Source organism: Anguilla rostrata, chromosome 17 (genome assembly GCF_018555375.3).
Source record: "Anguilla rostrata isolate EN2019 chromosome 17, ASM1855537v3, whole genome shotgun sequence".
Taxonomy (NCBI): domain Eukaryota; kingdom Metazoa; phylum Chordata; class Actinopteri; order Anguilliformes; family Anguillidae; genus Anguilla; species Anguilla rostrata.
The window spans coordinates 23,758,286-23,777,598 of NC_057949.1; the positions used below are offsets into that span (position 1 = coordinate 23,758,286).

Below are 19,313 nucleotides of genomic sequence, written 5' to 3' on the forward strand. Positions count from 1 at the left end.
AGAAATGATACTCAGTTCGTCATGATGTCTATGGGTCACAGACTTCAATCAGTCATTACATGCAAGGAACTAAACATGACTACTTTAATTCACAAAATATTAATATGTCCGAAACATTATGGTTCCTGGGGGTTATATATATATAAAGCTGCAATTTCTACATGAAACCAAAGTATATAAAATACCCTGAAATAAAAACTGATAATGTGCACTTTAACCACATGTGATTACAAATCCATAATTGTGGAGTACACAGCCAAATCAAGAACAAATATGTTTTTCTCCCAAACATTACAGGGCTCCCTGTACATATGAGGAGAGATTTGACACAGAGCACTGACAATGTTGTTTCTCAGCCATAATATTAGCTGGAAATGCTCGTAATTCTCGGTTCTGCATTTGGAAAAACTGAATCTGTAGACAGTGCAAACAGTGCTGATGAGGCCATGTTTTTTTTTCATCACAGATAGCAGGACGTACAATTTCAAAGCTGCAAGCACTCAGGAACTCAAAACAATAGTCACCTGAACGGAGGTGTTGGCTACACGTGTTGAGTCTGTGTCAGGGATTCTTAGTTCTGTTTATGATGCAGTACTTGCATCTACTCAACAAACATTTGTTTTGGGTTTTTTTTAATTTTGCACAAAAAGGTTAGCTCTTGTTAGAGTAAATGCAAAACTGAGCCTCTTCTATTTGCTTTCTATTGTAAACTGGCAATGGATAAAAAAACCCTGCTGGGTTCCTCTAAAACAAAAATGGAAAATGAAGATTAATCATTCTCAGCTGTATCCAGCCTACTCTCTGTTGCAGATGCCAATTTACCAAATAATTTGATGGGAAACGTCCTACAAAACTGCGGGACTGCTTTCAGAGCTGTTCTGTTTGAAAGAACATTTAAAGGGAAGCATTATGAAAATAAGCATAATTTTCATTACTTCAGAACACACTTGCTGCAATCTCCGAGCCAGATTTAAATGGACAAGCCACCCATGATTATCTGCAAATATGAGGCCTTTTTTCATAATTGATGCAACTAGAGCCAAGTTTATAGAAATATGGGCTAATTTAAACATGTATTTCAGAAGTTTCGAGAGAAACATGAACCATGACCATTTGAAATTACGCGCTTGACTGAATGTTGTCCATGCATATCATTTTCTAACTTTCTAACCCCTGTTGGTTGCAGAGAAACAAACATGAATGGAAGTTATGAGCACAACTGAAAAATGTTGTGTTCATACCTTCCCAGAGACTAATTTATTAGAAAGCTTTTTTTAGGTTTAAGTGTGTTCACACAAACAAAAATATATTAACAGTAATTTTGAGAACAATATCTCTCCATTAAAACAGCTGTACAGACGTAAACACACAAACACACACACGTATGCGCAGACACAAACACACAAGTATGCACACACACACACACACCCATACACACACACACACACACACACAAGTACATGCATAGCCCAACACTACCATCACATATGCACACGAAACACATGCACACAGAAAGAGCAACAGAAATAAGGGGATCAATCACACGTGAGAACTAGACATTCGGTAAACGAAAGGCAGCTAACATAGATTATGTTTGGCTCAGTGAAATGAGCACACTACAGGTCAGGGATAATTAGCTGACAGGGGGGCCTTTAGGAGCAGAGAAATAGTAAGAGCTTGTGTTACATTACATTACATTACAGGCATTAGCAAGCTCATCAGACATTACCACTTTAATAGCATTTACATGTATCCACTTTACAGCTGGATATATGAGCAATTTCGTTAAGTACCTTCTCAAGGTACAAGGGAAAGTAGTCTACCGGATCGAACCTGCGCCTTTCGGTACGCAGTACTACCACGTCTACACTCCGTCCATGATCCTACGTGTTCTCATGGGTAAAGGAAAGACCGGACTTCCTTACAGACGACGATTCTGAACGCGTCGCGGCAGACAGCAGAATCCAAAAGCCACTCCTTTCATGACGCACGATCCGATTGGCCCGGGCGAAAGCAGCCGCGGTGCATTGCCGGCAGATGATAACGTTGCGTTTCGGCATCACGCGCTAGCCCTCCGTGCAACATCACAGGAGCTTCTTCTGCGGGGGGCTGGAAATCGCTCGAAAAGCTTTTCCTTGAAAAGGCCCAAATTGAAAACATGAATTATAGAAACGGGGGCCCCGACGTCGCGATCAAGGACGTGGAATTTGGATGAGCTGAGGAGCCGGCTCATTTGAAAGTGGAATTACTCTGCCGTTGAATTAATGAATTATGCATCGCATGTCAGGCGGGTTTTTTTTCTCTCCCCCAGCCACGCCGCGTGGTTGAAATGGCAGGATATTGTGATTCTGATCAATAAACCCTCCGCCAGGCTGACACCAGCGTGCTTTGAAAGACACTGATCTACATTTACACGCATTTCCTTACATTTAAGGTTCAAACATTGCCTGACTGCTCGAGCAGGGCAGGGCTTCAGTGGATGTGACCTTCAGTCAGAGACGCTGTCCTCACAGCCACGAGACCTGAGGCTCTTAGCAAAGTAGCTACAGAGTTTAATGCCCAGTGTTAATTCAACTCTAACAGAGAACATGGGATATGTAGTCTGTAAGAGCTGACTTATCGCTGCACATTTTACTGTGCACCTATATATGTGGGGACTCAGTGAAAGCACAGTCACACTGCGTCTTTGTGTGTTTTGTTTTGTCTGGGTCTACATGTGAGTGTGTAAGCATGTGTGTGGGTGTGTGTGTGTCAGTGTGAAGATACATTTGTGTACATATGAATGTGCAAGTGTGTGTGTGTGTGTGTGTGTGTGTGTGAGCAGGGGTAGTCACAGTGGGGGACATAGTGGACCTGACTAACTTGAGGATGTGTGGAGGGTGGGGGACCTCAAAAGGCCTAGACTATTAAGTTTGCTTTGGTCTACAATTTTAAGGGGGCCCACAGAGACAGCATATGCCCAGGACCCAGAATTTTGTACTACACCCCTGTGTGTCAGTGTGTACGCATGTGTGTCAGTGCGAGTGTATGTGTGCGTGTGGGTGTGTGTGAGAGACAAGAGAGAGAGAGAGAGAGAAAGAGACAGAGCGAGAGAAAGAGAGAAAGAAAAATAGATAGACATGCTGTCCAGCCAAAAGTCTTCAAAGAGGAGCATCCGCCCGGTGCAGTATGGCCTTTTGCCAGAATCTACGGGCATCTTAGCATTCATTGGTGGCAAGCAATGGGGGGGGGGAAAAGTATGCCGAGGGGATTAGGTCCATCTCTAACGATGTAAGGGAAATGGCGGCTTAAGGCTGCTCCGGATGAAGATGACAATTCCAATCATTCAAGTGGGCCCATCACTCCACATGCAATCTGCTCTGGAATAACACACTCAGCTCAGCCTTTTATGGGAGGTTCACGACCATTTGTCCTGCCGTCAGATCAGAAATGAGGAAGGAGGGCCGGATTTATGGACCTGCTGGTCCTCACTCACTCCTGTCCTTCGCTTTTTTCACGCTTTGTGCGGTAGATGGGAACCTCTCCAACCCTCCGGGGTTATTACAATGGGCTTGAGACAGACCGTGAAATAGCCGCACACTGGTGCCAAACCACAATTATGCAGCTCCGTAGCATTAGGCCCCTACGAGTGGAAGTGTCACAATCAAGTCTTAACCCCGTTTTTTAAAAAACCTGCAAATCTCCATTCTCATAAAACCTTCCCTTGATCGCCGTTTATCGCCCGTAACGCAAAATAAAACTTTTTTAAAATTGCCCCCCCTCCCCCTGTGGGTTTCATAACACACATCAGGAGGGAATCCTTAATTTCCCTGAACTAAACCGTGTCTATAAGAAATATGAAAAAAAAAAACAGGCAACTGCTGCATTAAGAATGATTTGGGTCAGCAGCAGAAGGCTTTTTTGAAAAACGTTCTTCAAAAACTTAAGCATTGAAACCAAGGAATTGTCATAGTTTTTGTCTTTCATAGAGAAGTTTAGTTTTTATATTTTAACTATATTCATGCATTCCACTGAGTTCAACTGACAGTTTAGGAACATTTTGATAAAGTTTTGCAGTCTGCTTGGCATGTATCCACCCGCAAAATGTATAGCTATCAAACTTTTTCTTCAGTACAGGAAGCACACGATGCACGCAGATCACTTGTCTGTCTTATACAAGAAAGAGTGCTTGAGAGACACTAAAGGAAAAAAGATGGAGATCTAAAGCTACTGTTTAAAAGCTGCCTACTGCCCGCTGATAGGCAGTTTCCATCACCCACCGATTCAGGACGGTGTGCTTGTGAAGCCACATCGAAGCAGTTTAAAGCAGAGCTCCCAATTGCTTTTCGACGAGATGCTTGCAGAACCAAGAGCCTCCTTGTTTTAAAGTTTTGGCTCGAACGAGGGAGACTCTGCACTTTGATCAGACAGTCAGAAACATCTCGCTCCAACGCTCCCTCTCCCTCTTTCCCCGCGTCTCTCCTAAGCATGAAAGCAGTGCGGCTCCTTGCCCCCCCGTCTTCCCATCACACCACTCTGGATTCAGACAGCGGCTCTGTCTGGCGTAGCTTGAGGGGATTGGAAAGACTTCATTTGCAATTTTCTGCAGCGCCCGACGTGTGAACGAGAGCGAAGAGCAATCTCATGGATATCAGATACAGTAGTCACACGACGTCGCACGGGGAGAATATGGGCAACTCTGCGCAGAGAAGCGAGGGATTTCATTCGCAGCTAGGACTGCAGTGCGGAGCAGTGGTCAGAGCAGCAGTCAGGAGGAAGGAAGGCAAATTTCAGGACACTTTTTCCACAAGCATAGTATACAACATAGCATTTTACACTTCTAAAGGCCCATACTGTCATTTGGCTACCAAGCGTACTTTCAGAGTCTACAGATGGCCTTTTATGAAACCTGCGAAGACATAATGCGGCTGATGCAGAATACTCATTTTTGGTGGTGTAGCAATCAAATTTGAACCAGGATTTGTCCAGCATTGCTGCTGTGGTTCCATTGTGTTTATAAAATGGCCAGGCACAGCCACAAGCATCTATATGCACTCTCTCTCTTTCTCTCTCTCTCTCTCTATATATATATATATATATATATACTAGTGTGATTTTTGGTGTGTTGATGTATTGCATCTATTATATATTATCTAAAACACGTTAAAATAAATATAGATAAATATTTGCGCTGTAATGTCTTACGTCTTCGTACGTCAGCTCAAAAACGTACTAATATCCTAGTAAAACATCTGACGCTATGCACAAATATCTATATATAGATATATAACCCATGACGATGTCTAAACAGTGGCCATAAAATATATGGTAAATAAATTAAGTACGCTTGTAAAAAGGGTGGTTAGCTAAATTTAGTCACAGGTGTCCTCGCACGCATTGTTGCACACTGGTTGCTTATTTGCATGTGCTTGCCATGATTTACTGCAATCCACCGCGCGGTGGCATCCGGTTCTGTACCGGTAACTACCTGAGAACAACGTGAGCGTACGGGCTCGCATCCTGCAAGTGGTCATCCAGTCAGTTTTTAAGAGCATTTATCAATTATGCAATGCAAAAAATAGTATGTAATTTAAAAAAATTTCTGAACAGTTAGGAAGAACCAACAGTGTGTGTAACAGTAGAATACAATGATGATGGAGAATATCAAATATTATACTTGCATTGTAAAACATGCGTAGGAGGAAGAAGGTAAGAGACAGTTATGATACACAAGTAGCGTATATTCAAATATACCTGTTTTATCCCGTAAACAATTTATTTTCGAAAAAAAAAAACAATAAATAAATATTTTATTATAGGCCTGTTGTGACAAAGGATGCTGTTGGTTTTAGGATATAATTCCTGTATTTAACTGATAGTGCCATGCATCCCAACATCTCCAACTCTATATGTGCCAATCCAGGTTTTATAACCAGTCAATAGGCCTGTTTTCTTTTTTATTTATAAATGGAAATGATTAATAGCAGAAAAATTTTTCCAGTCGCCAACTAAATCGATTTGTTCATTCTCAAATATCTATAAATAGTGCATAGGCTACCTATGCTAATTTCACTGTGATTATATTAAGCGCACGTGTTTCACAGCCACACCTGAAAGGACAATCGGCTGCAAAAATTGCTCGAGACCCCGCCTACCCATTTGCTGCAGGCAGGGTTCGTGCTGCTCGTTCGAGATCCAGATTCTGAGATCTGTTTAGCGTTCACTGTCCAGTGTCCAAGCTGAACAAGCACACGCTCCCCGTCAGCAAACACACATTCACACGGTCACACACGAAGAGACGCGCGTATACAATCACGCGTAGCTAACTACAACAAGAGTTCTGGGATTACGGAGCGGCATGCATTCAACGCGAAGGACGTGGTCAATCGGTGTGGTCCAGCTGCCGGAAATGTTTCTAGATTCGACAACTCTGAAGTGGCTCCGCTGTTGGATTCTGTTTGCTTCTTTCATTTTCCACAATACTAAGGCTCAAGGTAAGGGATCGTTTGTATTATTCGTTTTAACTACAAACGCGTGCATCGCACTTGTCGCTCAGCATACCCGACGTTCAGCTGACCCTGAGCAGCCCTACTCCGGTTTTGCTCAAATTAACTGTCACGTTACATTTGCCAAAAATACAGTTTACATTTCCGTCCAATACAAACCCAGCAATAATTTGCAGGTCCCTTTGTAGGGTGTTGGTGCTGTCTGAATGGTGCTGTTTACCTTTCCTGTGTTGCCAGAAAGCCCTGTAGGCGATAGGGTATGACCATCTTTGATTCTGCCTGGCACCACAGATTAATTATGGTCTGTAGCGGTTTAACTTCACAAAACGGCGATGGAGCGATCGTTGTAGTATAGTTATTAGTTGCGGGGTGACGCTCCAACGCAGGGGGTACAATTCAGGGCACAATGACATTTGGTTCAGTAGCAAAATGTATGTTAAAGTCAAAGTGGGGTCCGAAATAATAATAATAATATATTTTTTAAAAACGTTAAAGGTTGGTATAATATACAACATAAGATGTCTGATACAATAAACATTATTTAGAACAACTTAGCGCAATATTACGGAAACGCTACAAAAAGCTGCAATAACGTTTTATGCTTGCTGTGGTGACTGGCTCATGTTTTTTAACGACACTAAATAGCTTGGTTAGTGAACGGTGGCTGCGTAAAAAAAATCTTTTTTATTTTATAACAAAAAAATGTTTGAAGTAGATCATACATGCAGCTTTCATTATTATGTATTACTTTGAAAGGAAATCATATCCTAAGACAGGCCATCATAACAAGCTGCATGTAGTGCACATTGTAAGTGATGCACTGACCAAACCAGCTCCAACTATGACTGTGGTGTACCAAAGGGCAAAACAATAAGCCATAAGGTTGGTCAGGAGCTGGGGAACTGATAGTGCCCCTACCACAGGGACCTTAACCAGAGTTTGAAACCTCAATTTTGGATCACAAGACCACTTAAATTCCAGAGGACGTCAGCGGTCTGAAACCGTTGTTTATCATTATGATGCCCCTGATAATCGCTGTGGCTCAGTATTATGGACTGAGAAAGATTGGGGCTTGTTCAAATGAGTGTTTTGCTTTACACTGTATTATGATCAAAGTATATCAGGATGAAAACATTTGAGCTCCATCAGTCTTACATGCACACACACACACACACCTTTTCACCAAGTTTCTGAATGGGATTTGCGTTGCTGAAATGTTCGGTGCCCAAGCACAGTTGCTAAATACAGGCAGGTGCTCTCTTCAGAAGAGATGGGAGGTCACAGTACAAACACACAGTACAGTAAACACATCCACAAATCCAAAAATGTGGTTTCTTCTGAAATGTTCCAGGCCATCTTGACTGGATAAATATCTCGACTATGACTGATAGTCACAGCCACAGGGAATGCAGGAAATTGGACAATACCTGCATAATATCCAACCAGAAATAACTTTCTTACGAAACACCCCAAATCATCCATTGTTCCCAACTACTGCTCACACACCGATTCCAGTTTTAATTACAAGTGTGTGCATCACACTTGGCACTATCAATGTGCTGGATAAATATGGATGGCAGGGCGGTGCAGCGTAGTCATTGGCCCTCGGGGTACAATGGCAGAAGGATTAACTGGAAGGCACTTTTCCGCCCCCTCCGCATTGGTTGCCATTGGAGATGGCATTCTTCGTGGAGGCTACGGGGTGCGCGCTCGACCTCTTTCAGCATTTCTAAATGGAGTTTTCAGACTCTTCCCAGAGGAATGACCTGCCCTTACTGTGAATGACCCTGTTCCTCGTGCCCGGTGATTTGATGCTTAGTCAGTGCCGTGAGCGTGAAGTCACGGCATGACTTACGTAGGTCAGTGGTAGATTGGGGACGTTAAAATTATGTATGGGGTGGGGGGGGGGGGGAGTTCACGTGTACTGTAGCAGCTGAATTTTTTAGTATGGGAGTCTGTTGAAGATGGGATGCTCTGAAGAGGCATAAAATCGCAGGTGTCTGGCAACGATAGCTACAAGCTCGGCAGATAAATGACATTACAAGTGACAGTACAAAGCAGATCCTTCTATCTCAGCCTCTCTTTCAGCCATTTTTGCAGATGCAATCAGTGAACGGGAAGCACACAAACACACCGGCACACTTGCGTAAATCTCATCTCACTACCAGTGCAGTGGATTGACCAAGCTAAATTTAGGGGTAAACCCTGTGTTTGGCAGAGAGAGGCACTCCAGAAAATGATATGTTGCCACAAGAGGGGAAAAGAAGGGGTGAGCAGGGAGAGGGGTGCGAAGCTGTGGGAAAGAACAAGGAAGATGGATGTGCAAGAAGAGGAGAGAGAGGGAACTGCACAGACTCATTGCAGTTCTTGGCTTCATTATTCTTACTATACTAAAATCAGTGGGCTCGCTCCAGTTGCTTATTTTATCCGTGCTCGTCTCCTCGGTCCTCGCCAGACCCGGAATTTGATTGAGGTCTGTCATCTTTTAGGACATTCCAACCCGTTAAATGCTCCTTGTAGGAACTACGAGCGAGGAGCTAGGAGGCTCCTGAAGGATGCTTGAGCTAGGAAACATGAGCGCATCCTTAGCGGAAGTATTTCTCAGAACGCGGGTTGTATAAATGATCCACTTGTGGATCCTCATCTTCCTTCTCTGCCATATCTGTAATTGACGTGGCTTCAAACTGACTGAACAGGGGCATTCTGTTTGCCTAAGACACGTTTCCTCGACTCCTCTGTCCTCAAGTCCTCATTGTGTTCTGCGTTGGGTGGAGCTAAGGAAGTGAGGAAAGGACGTGAGGAAAGGATGCAAGGAGGTAAAATAAGTGACTGGAAAGAGCCCATTGTTTTTGGTTTGAATGAGGGCAGAAATAGGGTAATGTGTGGAGTTGACAAGAGATGAAAAATTCCAAAATGTCGTTTTGGAATGACATTGTCAATCATGAGGCTACTAGAAGCCCTGTGTTCGTGTGTGTGTGTGTGTGTGTGTCTGCATGTGTACATTTGTGAGCAAGTGAGGGAACGTGCATGTATGTGTCTTTCTGCGCAACTCACGTTTGCCTTGAGTCTTATTGCCCCCTCCCAGCTTTTCAGACCTTTTATATCCTTTTTATTACGTAGTATCTTGTGTAAGTCAAAAACACGCAAAAAAAAAAAAAAAAAACTGCCGCACGCACGTGGTTGGCCGCTTTGCCCCATCTCATGCTGCCATCGCCCTGAATCTAACCCAGCTGTGCACGTTCGTGACATTTTCAAATGAAGATATGGCATTGAGCTGATCTTTGAAAGTGCATCGGGCAGGGGGATCTTTGCTGACGCGTCATACCCAGGGAAACGCCGTTTCCTCTGATGAAGTCCTGTAGACAGCAGGCCCAGCTTATGAAATGAGCTCTGCGAGTCCCACGGCATGCGGGGATCTGCGCTCATGGCTGGATTATGGACCGGGCCAGTGTGGGGCCAGAGCCCCGGGCCCTCGGACTGCCAGGGGGCCTCCAAGCCACAGGCCGCGCGCGGTGTGTGGCCCAAGACTTCCGAAGGAAGCCGAACGCCAGGGCCCTCAGTGCGCACAAGCTGACCGCTAGGCCCCTGGGTGCTTGTAGCGTGAGCTAACCACTAGGGCCCCCCAGACTCCTCAGCGCCTCCAAAAGACATGTGCCCAGGGGGCCTCGCGGGACCATGATCCGGCCCTGGCTGCACTCGTTTCTAAAGACGGACCCGAAGAGCTCTCGGGGCTGGGTTCTGAAGCGGTCGGTCAACGCGAGACTGTGAGACGGTCAGCGTACTCCTTTCTCGCGTAAACGCACATCGTGGGAGTCGCGTGCGTCTTCATTTTTAGTAATCTGCTGACGTGGGAATCGGTTTTTCCCCTCCTCACCTTACCCGTGTCCACGGGAGACGGAGAGAGACTGACCGTTTTAAGCAGTGCTGGCGGCTGCCTGCTGTTGGTTATTTTTGAGGTCCAGTAGTACCTGTCCTCATTTTCAGTGCTGCTCAAGTTCTTCAGCAAATTTTTTTTTCTCCACCACCAGACACAATGAGGCGGGAGAAACAGCAGTGATAAAAAATGAAACCTTTCCCTAAAATCTCTTGCTAGATTCTGCTCCCTTTTCCCTGCTGGGATTTCTCTTAAGGGAACAGTGGCTCTGGCTACAAAAAATGGAAGCAGAAGCAGAGCTTCCAGGGCTGGATGAAAAATGATTTCAGTCCCCTTTGAATGAGTACAGATTGCACTACAGTTTTTGGCCGAACAGGCAGGAAGAGTGTTTCGCTTTTCTCGTCATGAAACTGGTTGTCGTTTTCAATTTCTGGACGTAATTGTGGCCGCAACAATGGTGCAGAAATTGTTTTGAACTTGTGTTTCGGATCGATGGAATCAAGCCATAAAATAAATAAATAAAAACCCGCAGTACAGCGAAAGCAGATTGACTGGGAATTGCTGTTTCTTTGCTGCCATGATTTAAGACTGGTTTCAGAGGCCGCGAGCTGGCCGCGTGCTTTGGACGGTGATTTTCCAACCGGTGTTTTATCAGCGTGACAGAGGAGAGGGAGTGAGAGACAGAAAGCAAGAGGGCAAGGGGGAGAGAGTACGAGAGAGATTTGTTTTCCTGGGAAGCAGAATCGCACCGAGAACGAATCAGCTGGCGGAGTTGCTTTAATGGATCAGGGACGGGTCAGTGAACAGGTTCTTTTCGCTGGTGGATGTGCGCCAACCGTAAAAGGAACCGCCGCGGTTTAACCGCTCTCGAGTCATTCGTTTCGCCTGGATCTGAACGTGAGGCGTGGCGGCGTGGGGCGGAATGGCAACGAGGAGGTGTGGAGGAGCTACCGTCGAACGTGCCGGCTCAAAATGCCTGACTCCACATTCGGGAGGAGGAGGAGGCGGCTGCGGCGGCGCAGCCGATATCCATGGATACGAGGAACAATAAACGATCGGCGTGTGCGGGTTTTGTTCCGTTTGAAAGGCTGCGCTTGTTGTATGCCTTCCTGGGTTTTAATGATCATCTCCCCCCCCCCCCCCTCCCGTCCCCCGTCCCCTTTATTATCGCCGCTGGAGCGGGTGAATAAGCGGTAAAGGGAGCGATGCGTGGGAAAACGCGTGGGCGTTCCTCAGAGGAGCACGGGAGCGCGGGCGCGTCCCAAAGAGAGGGCGGTCTCTCGGGCCCTGGTTGTTTTGGTCGGGACAGACGTTCCATCACGGGGGGGGGATGCCGCTTCCGTCCGATGCTGTTCCAGCTCTGCCCGTCACCTCTGTGTGAGAGAGCTGTGAATGGAACTGTGTGGAATTTGAATAGCCTCCCCCCTGCCTGAAATGTCTGGGGGACGGAATAGGGCGGGGGGGGGGCTTATGCCTGTCCCACCCAGTTGCGACCCATGCGGCGATGGCTCAGACAGAGATGCTCTGTGACAGTGGGATTAATGAGGTGGCTCGTTGGATAATCAGTCTGTCTGTGGGCTGAATGAGGACGGAGGTGCAGGTAACGTGGTCATGTGGAGGTGACTACAGCTGGAGTATTTCAATTTGGAATCCTACGCAAACACGCACACGCACACACACACACACACACACACACACACACGCACACAAACACACACACACGCGCACGCACACACACATGCACACGCATGCAAGCATACACAAACAGCTTCAAGTAGACTAATCACAGCCAGTGATATTTTGTAAATGTGTGTGTGTGTGGGCATGCATGCCTGAGAGAGGGACTCCATATTGGAAATCCGTCTGGTTTTCTGTATTGGGGGTCGAGCTGCCAAGATGGCTGAGTTGAACGAGGAGGATAGAATTGACAGCGATGAACTCCCAGTGTGGGAAGTCATTTTTTAGCGATTGCTCAATTTGCCACTTTTTTTTTTCAAGAAAAATATTTGTATTTAAATCGTGAACCGCAGTTAAAGCCAATGCAGATTGAGACCAGGCCTCAGTCTTGACTGCTCAGTCTGTTGTCAGATGTTGTTTGGCTTGCATCTCCTCGGTCAGCCTGAAATCAGAGATCGTCTGGTCATGTCTGGAATGCTTAGCTGCAATACCTAGAGATTTCATCTCATTGTCTCGACACGACGAGATGAAATCACAGTGATGAAATAATTTCCTTGTTAAAAGAAGCAAAGAAAAAAAAGGTTTTCAGGGCATTTTTTTGTCGTTGGTTTATTTTTGGTTTGTGCATTTGTTCACTTCCGCATTAATTATGCAGTGTCTTTTGCTATGCCTGGTGTGAGAAGGCTTGGGTCTGTTTTCACTGGGGTGGATTGGGAGACAGAGGCAGAAGCAGAGACGGAGAGAGCCCAGAAAATTCCTCCACGCTAATTCTGCCTCAGGCATGCTGACAAAGGACATTCTGACAGGTGCAATCAGGGCAGCTGCTTCAGAAAATGAACAATATTGCAATGAGTGCCAACACGGCACTTTCGATGCCCAGTAATGAGGCCTTTGCATATTTTCAGGCCTTCATTATTGGCTATATGAGTCATCACGCAGTGCTGAGTGCTAGACGTTTGAATTACTGAATACACAGTCGCATCAAGTGTAGTTATCAAAAAAAAATGGCATTCCGCTTTTCCCGTGCCCTGCTATTCCATTTCATGAGCCCCGTTTCCAGTAGACGATAAACAACCAGCCCGTCAAATAATTTAGTCAGTCGGTCAACACCTGCACGTGGAGCTCTGTGGCATTGTGTGGTTTGCGATTTAGAAATAGGTCATTCAGGAAAACTACTTTACATTCTTTACAGAAGCCCTGCCTGGCCCACTTGGTTCTTACGGAGAGTAGAGGTGAACCTAGAATGAATCCCAACAGCCAACAGAGCAGATGTTCGAATGAACGCTAACCAGTGCGAGTGCAGCAGTACAGCAAGGATTTAGTACACCGATGCACCTCTATATCTACAGGATTCCCTTGGTTGCGGGTGTGAAATTAGAAGCTACGGGAGAGTAGGAAATACTAATTTAACACAGCCACAAGCATATACACACACACACACACACACACACATGCATGCACACACACACACAGAACAAAGGTGTCCAGTGACAGTGATAAGGCCACGTATCGATTGCGGGTGCATTTGGCACTCTCCCAGTAGTCTCTCACCTCTAGGGTGACCAGATGAGAAGGAAATGGAATCTGGGACGACCGCTTGGGGGTTGAAGATGTCAGCGATGTCACCGGTCGACGCGCTTTGCGATAGGTTCGAATCTGGCAAGGTCGTTTCGCGGCGCTGGTTTTAGCGCATGGTTGACAGAAGCGTGCGACCGCTGACGTTCGGTGCGACGGGGAAAGTTCTGTGAGCTCGGCGGCTGCGGCTCGTTCGTTAAAAGACTCGTCCGGCCCGTGAGGAAGGGAGCCGAGGGCGGCGCGTTCGATTTCAAAGTCTCGCCGTCGGCCGCGCACTACGTTTCCCGCCCGCTTCCTCGCCGTGGGACGCGCCGAGTTCTCGCCTGCAGAAGCCTTGGCGGTGCGCTCGTAAGAAACACGGCGGTTTCCGGCTGTGTTGTGGTTTCCCCCGTTCAGTTCTGTACCTGCAAATTGTTTCTGGCTTTTTTTTCCGGGTCCTCCTGCCCCTTCGGACTGCACTTAATCTCCTCTCCACACTCCTCTTCTCTCTCTTTTGCATTTCACTTGAAAGCATTTTTTTTAGCTGCCATGTTCATAAGCATCCTAGACGTGTGCCAGGTGTAGGCTAGTTTTTTGTTTGATATAACAGATTCTTTTAGAGCACTTAAACTACACGCCATCCCAGTAGTCCATGCAACCATCAAAAATACGCTAGCTTACCAGTTTCTGTTGTAGAAGACAAGCTGATCTTTGAAGGCTGCACAACAAAAGAATGTTTAGAATTTTTTACTTTCAACATATAAAAACCTGGGGTGCCCCACACCGCCCCACCAGCACTGATGGAGTGCTGCGATTCTAACGGCAGCTCCAATTCAGGACACCGAATTGGGCTTGAACTCAATGCTCTGTGTCAGAAAACAAGCTGCCTCTCCATCTGTGTCCTGTCCCCTCTTTTATGTACTATATATATGAGAGAGAGAGTGATTTATGTGGAGAAAAACAGAGAGGGAGCTGTGAATGTGTGACTGGCTAGATAGTGGAAGGGGGATTAAAGAGAGATACCAAAAGTTGGAGAAAGGAAGAAGGAGAGATGTTGGGAGACTGGGAGGAGTAAATGTGAGACTTTGACAGGAGGGAGAAGAACCGAGGGATGGCATGACTGAGAGACAGGGAGAGACGGACAGAGAGAGAGGGAGAGAGAGCGACAGTGAGAAAGAGAGACGAACGGTGAGAGGGAGGGGTTTGTCCCGTATGAATCCAATGACCTTTGGGAATTGGCTGACTGTGGTGAAATGGGGGGATTAGGAGGATTAGTTCCACTGGGACAGAGCGGTCAGACCACAGTCCCTGCGCCCGGGTTGCCCCGCTGAGCCACACCCATCTTCTCTCTTCCCCAACCAGCCGTGGGGCCGTAGTGACCCCTCAAGACCCTCTCTGTATGTTCACTGTATGTTTCAAAGCCCGCTCATAACATGGAGCTGAAGCAAAGCAGGCTTCGTAGACACTTGGGTGGGACGCGCACAAGGACAAGAGTCGAGAAAATGTCCCTAGTTCGAGAGACCGCCACCCAAAACGCGGCTTTTAAACTGAACAAGGGAGAGGGAGAAGAAGCTTATTGAGACAAAATGGAGTCGGTGCGTCTGAAACGCAGGGCCAGCTGGAACGCGATTGCTGCGGCCTCCTGTCCCACCGGGGATGGGGAGGACGGAGCGGAGCTTGAGTGTCTGAAATGAACGGCAGGCGAAAGATGGCGGCGGCGGCGGTGGCAGCGGCAGGGATAATCCAGGAGGCGCGCGCCAGGGCGGTCTGCTCCGGCTCGGGACCAAACGCTGCGTCTGGCGTGACAGGAGGGACGTGGTTTCGGTCCCAGACAAGGACAAGGACGTTCCATTACAATCGCTCAACAGCCGCTCTTATCCCGAGCGACGGACAGAAGTAACTCAGGAACACTGCAGGTGTGAATATCGCCAAGAAGACACGGAAGCCCATTATCGGTATCTGGCACGTGTGCAGATAGACGCCAACATATGCTGAGGCACGTGCCCCCTGCCCTGAGACAGCAAAGGTGCCCTTTTGACTCCAGTCTTTATTTTATTTATTTATTTATTTTTAATTACCACAGATGCCCTTTTTTAATTTTGAGCACATGCCCTCCCAAAAGCCTGTGTAAATGTGATGGTGTCCTAAAAGACAAGTGTGACTAAAGAAGGCACCCCTAGGCTAATATCCTATCTTTACCCAGCCATAGCTGTGACGCTGTCCGAAGGGAAACGGATTTCGGGACGTTTTCAGAACTGCTGGACGGCGCGTTCGTAGGCACTTCATAGCAAAGGCCACGCAGGAACCTCTGCGTAAAGTATCCATCGTTTATCGTCATTTCGCCTCCTCCGATATATATACGTATATATATATATACCCGCTGAACTGATCGCGATTCCTGCCGCACTCTTCGCTACGAGCAGCGATCGCCGCGCGCTTCAGACTCCGAGCGCCTTTCCCCGGCGATCGCTGTTCGCGGCGCGCTCGGCCGCACGGCCTGCCGCGCACGCAGCGAGAGCGCCCGGAGCCTCCCCGCACGCCGCGTACGATGCCGCGCCTGGGGCTAGCGCTCACGGGAAACGATAGCAAACGTTCGCGCGCATCGTGCTAACGCCGTTAAAGCCTCCCTTCAGTTTCGCCGGAGAGAAGCGCCCCGTGCTTTTTTATTGTTCGTTTGTTTTTTTTTGCGTGAGCGTTAACCTTGGAGAGTTCTGCACCGCACAGAGAACGAGGGCTTTGCGTAAATCCTCCGCCGCAGTTATTGTGAGGTCTTGGTCTGCCGCGTTTGGGTGACTAATGCGCCGGCAGGCTCAGTAATGCTGGCGTGCAGCGTGGCACGAACCCCCCGGCCTGGTTTAAAGTCGTATCTAACCGCCTCCCTGGCAAGCCGCCTACCGGATTATCCAACGCCCTCATTTCAACGTCGATGTCAGTTTTTATCGGAGACTGACGGCCTAGCAAAGTGCCAATTTTTGCTTTGATGTTGCGTCCATACGTGCGCTCTCAGTGCCGCGTGCGATTCACTGCATGCGGCACCAGGCCGTGGAAACAAGAAAACTGGGGCGAAACAGTTTGTCGAATCAATTTGGCATAGTCGCATTTTGAAATTGCGTCAGGCGCCACGCCGATTTAGAATTTTTTCCCCCCCCCACCGGCTTTATGCGAAACCGGCAGATCTCCGCCTTCCCTCGGACCCCGCTGATGCTAGCTATTCGGCAGTTAGCTGCCTTCGGCCATTACCCCAAATTGGATTAAATGTCAGCGCCGGCAGAAAAGAGGGAACGACAGTCAGATCTTTCCAGTGAGCTTCACCGGTTAAAAAAAAGAGGAAGTAAGGTGCAGCGAACCCTGAAGCTCTCTGAAACTGCACCTGAGCGCTAATTGCGTGCGCTTCACCTCGCTGGTGGAGCTTGCAGGCAATGGCTGCAGTTACATTTGGAAACACTTTAGTGGTGGCTGTAAAAATATATCGATGGCAGCAAAGAGCGTGTTTAGTCAAGGCGCCGTATAAACCTCTGTTCAAACGCCGCAACAGGACCGTTACAGCTTTACCGATGGCATTCTGGGTATTTATGCTGTGTGGGGTGTGGGGGGAAAAAAGAGAGAGTGGGATATGAAAGATGAAAGGAGGGGAGAAGGGAGTCTTGCGTGTCAGTGCGAGTGTGTGTGTGTGTGTGCGTGCGTGCGTGCGTGCGTCTGTATGTGGATATATGATCACATGTGCAAATTCACAGTGCGTAGTCAGCAGACAATAGTTATGAACAGCATGCGAGATGAGTAAAACATTCATGCATTTCTGATGCACCTCAGAATCATAGCAGACAGCAGGACTTAAATGAGGGATTGGCCTAATCTATTTTTACAGCTGGAAGTCTTATGAGCAATGTTCAGTTTATCGATAATGCCATTTTTAAGGACTGAAGTATTTTTTTTGGTGGCATTTATTTTTTTCTGGTGGGCACGCATGCATGCACACAGACATACAGTACGCGCGCACACATGCATACAAATACGATAATGGCCATCACAAGGCTGGTTGTTCAGTCAACCACATTCAAAGTTCTAATTGCATGGAAAAATGCCTTGATGCATTTATCCTCAGATTGTTTATTGTCATTCACAGGTATATTTCCCTGAGCTTTCCAGTTTAGATACTTTTCCCTCTCATTTTATTGCTATATTACTTTTGAGCCTCAGATTCAGAAGAGTATGTCTGATATCACTCGATTTAGATGACTGGTTTGACATTTAAGTGAATAAATGAATATATCTGGCTGCTTTCAGTGTCTGGGTAGGATATGTAACTTCGTAAGACCGTATGGCTGTGAATAGTGCGCATTCTGCCCTTCCTGGAGCAAGTCTGTTTATATCCCTGACCTTTTCAAATAAGCTGGTTCTTAGTCAGGATACTTCATCAGAAGATGGTGAGAGCATGTCGTTAAATATCTATGCCCTAATCTTTGGCTGCTGTAACAATGCTGCTTATGAACTTGTAAATTGAAATCAAAAGAAAAGAAGTCAAATAATTATTTGTTTGGGCCAACCCCAAGGGAATATCTACAGTATTTCCCCAACCCTGGATTTGGGGGCATACATGCGGTATGTGTTAATGTGCACTCAAGCTGTGTGTAAAGAATCTGTTAATTAGGTTTCATTGAGAGGCTAATTAAATTATGATGAGGATTTGTCATCATTTAGAGCCAATGGAGTCAGCTACATGGATTGCAATCGACACATCTGAGCTCAAGACGATATCTGATGGATCGCAATTTAACATAGCTGTTTTCAAACCCATTTCTATGGCTTTTTGGACTGCTGTCAAACAGCTGTTCGACTTTACAAGAAATTAATCGTTTATGATGACTACAGAAATGTCTGATGCTTCTGATGTTGGTGAGGCTTTCTTAAAAATGTCTGCTTGTGTTTATTTATGTTTTAGCATTTTGTTCATTTGCATGAACATTGTTTTTGCAGGACTTATATTTGCAATCTTAACGACGTTGACTAGTGGGTCTCGAGGATTATTCTGGTCCTCTGAAATTGTCAGTGTCAATGCGTGGCAATGAAGTGAATTCCAATGGTTTAACATGAATTGATGCTAGTTATTAGCATTAGTACTTACCAGGGATGTATTTTCCTAAATAAAAGGGTAAAAAAAAAAAATTTTGTTTCTTTTTTTGGTGTCATCTTTTATCCTGTAATTTGACCAGTTATTGATCTTTATTAAGTTAATGTAATTAATTGTTCAATGTGGTTTGATTAACTGAACAAGTGTATAGTTTAGCAGAGAATATTATGTGTGTTAAACAGGTGTTCATCATCTTGACTCTGCATTAACGCAATCACACCTTCAACAGTGCTTCAGGTGTTCCTAGAATATTTTATTTATTTTTTTGCTCATCAGTTAGGGACAATGCATGTTACATTACATTACATAACATTTATTTGGCAGACGCTTTTATCCAAAGCGATGCACAAAAGTGCATTTCATGGTCATGGACAACTACGAAACACAGGTTCAAATAAGATATGATATTCATTTCATTCATTCATTCAAGAACACAGTTTAGTTCACACAGTGAACACTATTCTGACCTAATTTATGCACATAGTTGACATTGTTACATTTGAAGACGTGAACCGGAAGCATTGTACATGGGTTTCTAGCCAAAGCTAAATAGCAACCCCTGTCCCTGGTTAGGCTTTTAAATATGGAGATGCCG

The 19,313-nt window shown here is 46.1% G+C and overlaps 1 protein-coding gene across 1 annotated transcript in view; it reads left to right on the forward strand.

The window, feature by feature from the left end:
- The first annotated feature begins 6,098 nt into the window (after positions 1 to 6,098).
- Positions 6,099 to 19,313, forward strand: part of LOC135242970 (protein sidekick-2-like) — a 69,344-nt gene continuing 56,129 nt past the window's right edge. Inside the window, exon 1 of the mRNA XM_064314345.1 lies at positions 6,099 to 6,473. Coding sequence (XP_064170415.1) covers positions 6,338 to 6,473 — 136 coding nt within the window. The 5' untranslated portion in view covers positions 6,099 to 6,337. The remainder of the gene's footprint in view (positions 6,474 to 19,313) is intronic.